General features: G+C 53.5%; 1 protein-coding gene across 1 annotated transcript in view; it reads right to left on the bottom strand.

Moving 5' to 3' along the window:
* LOC107300056 (casein kinase II subunit alpha) overlaps window positions 1-1696 on the bottom strand; it is a gene marked incomplete at its 3' end in the record, with an annotated part of 12276 nt that extends 10580 nt beyond the window's left edge. The window contains exon 1 of the mRNA XM_029286932.1: window positions 1607-1696. Within this exon, the coding sequence (XP_029142765.1) occupies window positions 1607-1696 (90 nt within the window). The remainder of the gene's footprint in view (window positions 1-1606) is intronic.
* Between the last annotated feature and the right edge of the window lie 2386 nt (window positions 1697-4082).

Raw genomic sequence — 4082 nt, 5'->3', positions numbered from 1 at the left:
GAGAGAGAGAGAGAGGGAGAGAAAGAGAGAGAGAAAAAGAGAGAGAAAGAGAGAGAGAGAGAAAAAGAGAGAGGGAGAGAGAGAAAAAGAGAGAGGAGAGAAAGAGAGAGAAAAAGAGAGAGGGAGAGAGAGAGAGAGAAGAAATTAAGCCACCAGAGGGGTCCCTGTCTGGGAGGCATGGTCTCTGGCACGGCTGCCCCCTTGCCCCTTGTGCTGGTCCAGGCCCAACCAGATCACCCCGGGGGCCCAGCCTGCCTTCTCTGTATTTTTTTAGCAACTTTTCTGTGCTGTTCCCTCCCAAGTTCCCACGGCTTCCCCCTCGGTTCCCTTGCCAGTGGAGCCAGAGAGAAGCCAGTTGCCCTTGGCATGAGTATCGCTCTGGGCCTTCAGAGTGGAATTCGGGGTGCCCCGATTGCATCTACTAGAACCCCTTGAGCCACATTCAGCTGAAAAAGCACAAGGACGGGTCCTGGATGCTCTCCAAGTTGGTTGTTTTCTGGAAGACGTTTCATGACCCAGCTAGGTAACATCATCAATGCTAGAAGGGAGGAGGGGGGTTGCCCCTTTAACTCTGAACACTTCTAGCACTGAAGCTGTTACCTAGCTGGGCTAGGAAACGTCTGCATTTTATTGCGTAAGGGCAGGTAGTCCCCAACTTGCAGCCATTCGGTTCGTGACCGTTCAAAGTTACGACGGCACTGAAAAAGGGACCCATGAACGTTCCGCAGACTTACGACCGTGGCAGCATCCCCAGGGTCACGTGATCAAAATTCGGACGCTGGGGCCACTGGCTCGCATTTACGACGGTGGCAGCGTCCCCAGGGTCACGAGCTTCTGATAAGCAAAAGTCAGCGGGATTCGCTTAACCACCGTGCCACTGACTGAACAAACTGCAGTGATTCACTTAACAATCGCCGCAAGAAAGGTCGTAAGACGAGGCAAAATGACTCTCTTGTTTAGCGGTGGAAATCTTGGGCTCCGTTTTGGTCGTTAAGTCGAGGACTACCTGTGTTGTCAACTTTTTTTTCTTCCCCAAAATGAAAAGCACTGAAAACGTGGCTGAACAGCAGCGGATCTTAAGGAGGCCCGGACGGCGCTCGGTCTCTGGACTCAGGAGGCCTTGTGGCTTGTCTGTCTCCCGACGAGGCCGTGCACACCCCAATGAGCTCCCTGGGGGATGGGGGGTCCCTTCCCACCCACCTCGTCCCCCCAGCCCCCACCCCAATCCTGTGGGCTTCTCCGGCCACAGAGGAGCCTTCGCCACTGGCGCCGGCAAGGAGATAAAACGCCGTGGCCGGGAATTATTTTGAACCGCCTGCCGTGCCAGGGTGGCAAAGACAGGACCACTTCAGAGGGCTTCTGATGATGGCAGCCTGGCCACCTCCCAGCTCCAAAATTATGGGGGTTTGGCCTCCGTTCTTCCTCTCTCTCGGTCTTTCGGCCGGTTGTGTAGCCCCCGAGAGCCACGCCAGGCAAACAGACCACCACAAACTCAAGGGAAAAAGAAATCTTGTCCCTTCAGGGTCCCAAAGGGGTGGGAGGGGGGAAGGGGGGGAGCAGCCTGCCAAGCTTCTGCAGACTCCAGCGTCACCTACCCCCACTCCACCACATGGGACTCGTAGTCCCAATATTCGCGAGGCCTCTGGGTGTTGACGTCCGTGTAGACTCTTGCTCGGCTCGGTACCGGGCCCGACATGGCTGTCCCAGGGTGGCGATCAGCACCGCGGTCGCTCTGGAAGAAGCAAGCAGGTCAGTCAGCTGCACGGAAAAAAAAGGCAGGACGAGGTTGGCCCTCCCCTAAAAGAGAAAAGGGACCCCGGGGGTCGCTAGCTCCAGAAGAGGCTTGACTTACAAGGCAAGCACTAAAAGGGTGTTTCTGCCATCTGAGCAAGTTTAACAGGTGTGGACTTCAACTCCCAGAATTCCCCAGCCAGCATGCGCTGGCTGGGGAATTCTGGGAGTTGAAGTCCACACCTGTTAAACTTGCTCAGATGGCAGAAACACTGCACCAGAAGCCCAGGGGAACCACAGGAGGCACCCATCAGCATCTCTTCCTTCTGGGGCCTGGGGCTTCCTGCAAAAGCTCAACTAAAACAGGAGGAACCGGCCTTTCCGGAGAACAGAGGCAACTGCTCGGAGGTCCGAGAAAGACAAAACTCTGTATTCTGTATTCTCTAAAAGTTCAGAAGAGAAGGACGAGGGGGGACACGATAGCAGCGTTCCAGTATCTCAGGGGCTGCCCCAAAGAAGAGGGAGTCAAGCTATTCTCCAAAGCGCCTGAAGGCAGGAAAAGAAGCAAGGGATGGAAACTCATCAAGGAGAGAAGCAACCTGGAATTAAAGAGAAACTTCCTGACAGTGAGAACAATTAACCAGTGGAACAACCTGCCTCCAGAAGTGGTGAATGCTCCAACACTGGAAGTTTTTAAGAAGAGACTGGACAGCCATTTGTCTGAAATGGTATAGGGTTTCCTGCCTGAGCAGGGGGTTGGACTAGATGACCTTCAAGGTCCCTTGCAACTTTACTATTATTATTATATTACTACTACTACTACTACTACTACTACTACTACTACTACTACAATTGAAGGAATTGGGAATGTCTAGACCAGGGGTGGGGAACTTTGGCTCAGGAATTCTCGGAGTTGAAGTCCACAAGTCATAAAAGAGCCAAGGTTCCCCACCCCTGGTCCAGACTAATGAAGAGAAGGACGAGGGGGGACAGGATAGCCGTGTTCCAGTATATCAGGGGCTGCCCCAAAGAAGAGGGAGTCAAGCTATTCTCCAAAGCGCCTGAAGGTAGGACAAGAAGCAACGGGTGGAAACCAATCAAGGAGAGAAACAACCTAGAACTAAGGAGAAACTTCCTGACAGTGAGAACAATTAACCAGGGGAACCGCTTGCCACCAAAAGCAGTGAATGCTCCAACGCTGGAAGTTTTTAAGAAGAGATTTGGACAGCCATTTGTATGAAATGGTATAGGGCAGTGATGGCGAACCTTTTAGAGACTGAGTGCCCCCAAACCAGCCCGCCCCCACTCTGCCCGCCTACCCCTGCCCTGCTCTGCCCTCATCCCGCCTGCCCTCAGGGCCATCCACGGCCTGCCGCAGATTGCCCAGGTGGCCCTGCAGCATCATGGTGGCCACGTCCTCTGCCCGTGCCCTGCAGCAGCATCTGCCGCCTGGCTGTAATGTGCTTGGCGCGGGACACAACGGGGGGGTGACTCTCCTCTGGGGGGGCTGCTGGTGAGGAGGGGGCTGCGGGGGGAGGCGGGGCTGGGGCGACGGTGTGTATGCGTGCCCACAGAGAGGGCTGCAAGTGCCACCTTTGGCACCCGTGCCATAGGTTCGCCACCCCTGGTATAGGGTCTCCTGCTGGAGCAAGGGGTTGGACTAGAAGACCTCCAAGGTCCCTTCCAACTCTGTTATTCTGTTAAGATCCAGCAGCAACCCTCCCTCCCTATGCAGCCGCAGCACCTGGCCCCCTTCCCAAGAGGCCCGCAGGGACGCTGGCTGATCCGAACAGCCTCCCCCTAGTATCACATGCAGGCTCTCTCCACCCGGAGGCCAATTAAGCCAAGAAGAGAAGCTCCTTTGTGGCTGGGGGGGGTGTGGAGCAGTGGTGCTGAGGAGCCCTTGCAGAACCAGTTCACCCAGCACGGAGGTTTCAGCAGCAGCCCCGGCTGCAACAAGGCCTCAGCGAGAGAACCAGCGTGCGTGCAACAATCCCCGGCCGGGGTCCATGGAGATTCCCAGGCCACGGCTGTCCCCCAAAGGTGCATTTTTCCAAAAGACAACCGGACTTATTTATGTAGTTGGTTAATGTTAGTTAGATTATGATTATTATATTTGTAACCCTGTATTCAGCTCTGGGAAGTTGGGGAGGGAGAGGGGGGGTTTAGGGTGGGTTGGTTTTGGGGTTTATATTGTAACTTTTATAAAACTTTTCAATAAAAAAAAAAAAAAGACAACCGGACTCCCTTGGTTTTTTTCCTTTGAAAATGTTTCACTTCGCTTTCAAAAATAATAATAATAATAATAATAATAATAATAATAATAATAATAATAATAATAATAATAATAA

The sequence above is a fragment of the Protobothrops mucrosquamatus genome, unplaced genomic scaffold (genome assembly GCF_001527695.2).
Source record: "Protobothrops mucrosquamatus isolate PMUCROS unplaced genomic scaffold, P.Mucros_1.0 scaffold6036, whole genome shotgun sequence".
NCBI classification, from domain to species: domain Eukaryota; kingdom Metazoa; phylum Chordata; class Lepidosauria; order Squamata; family Viperidae; genus Protobothrops; species Protobothrops mucrosquamatus.
This window is presented reverse-complemented; position numbering and strand designations above follow the sequence as displayed.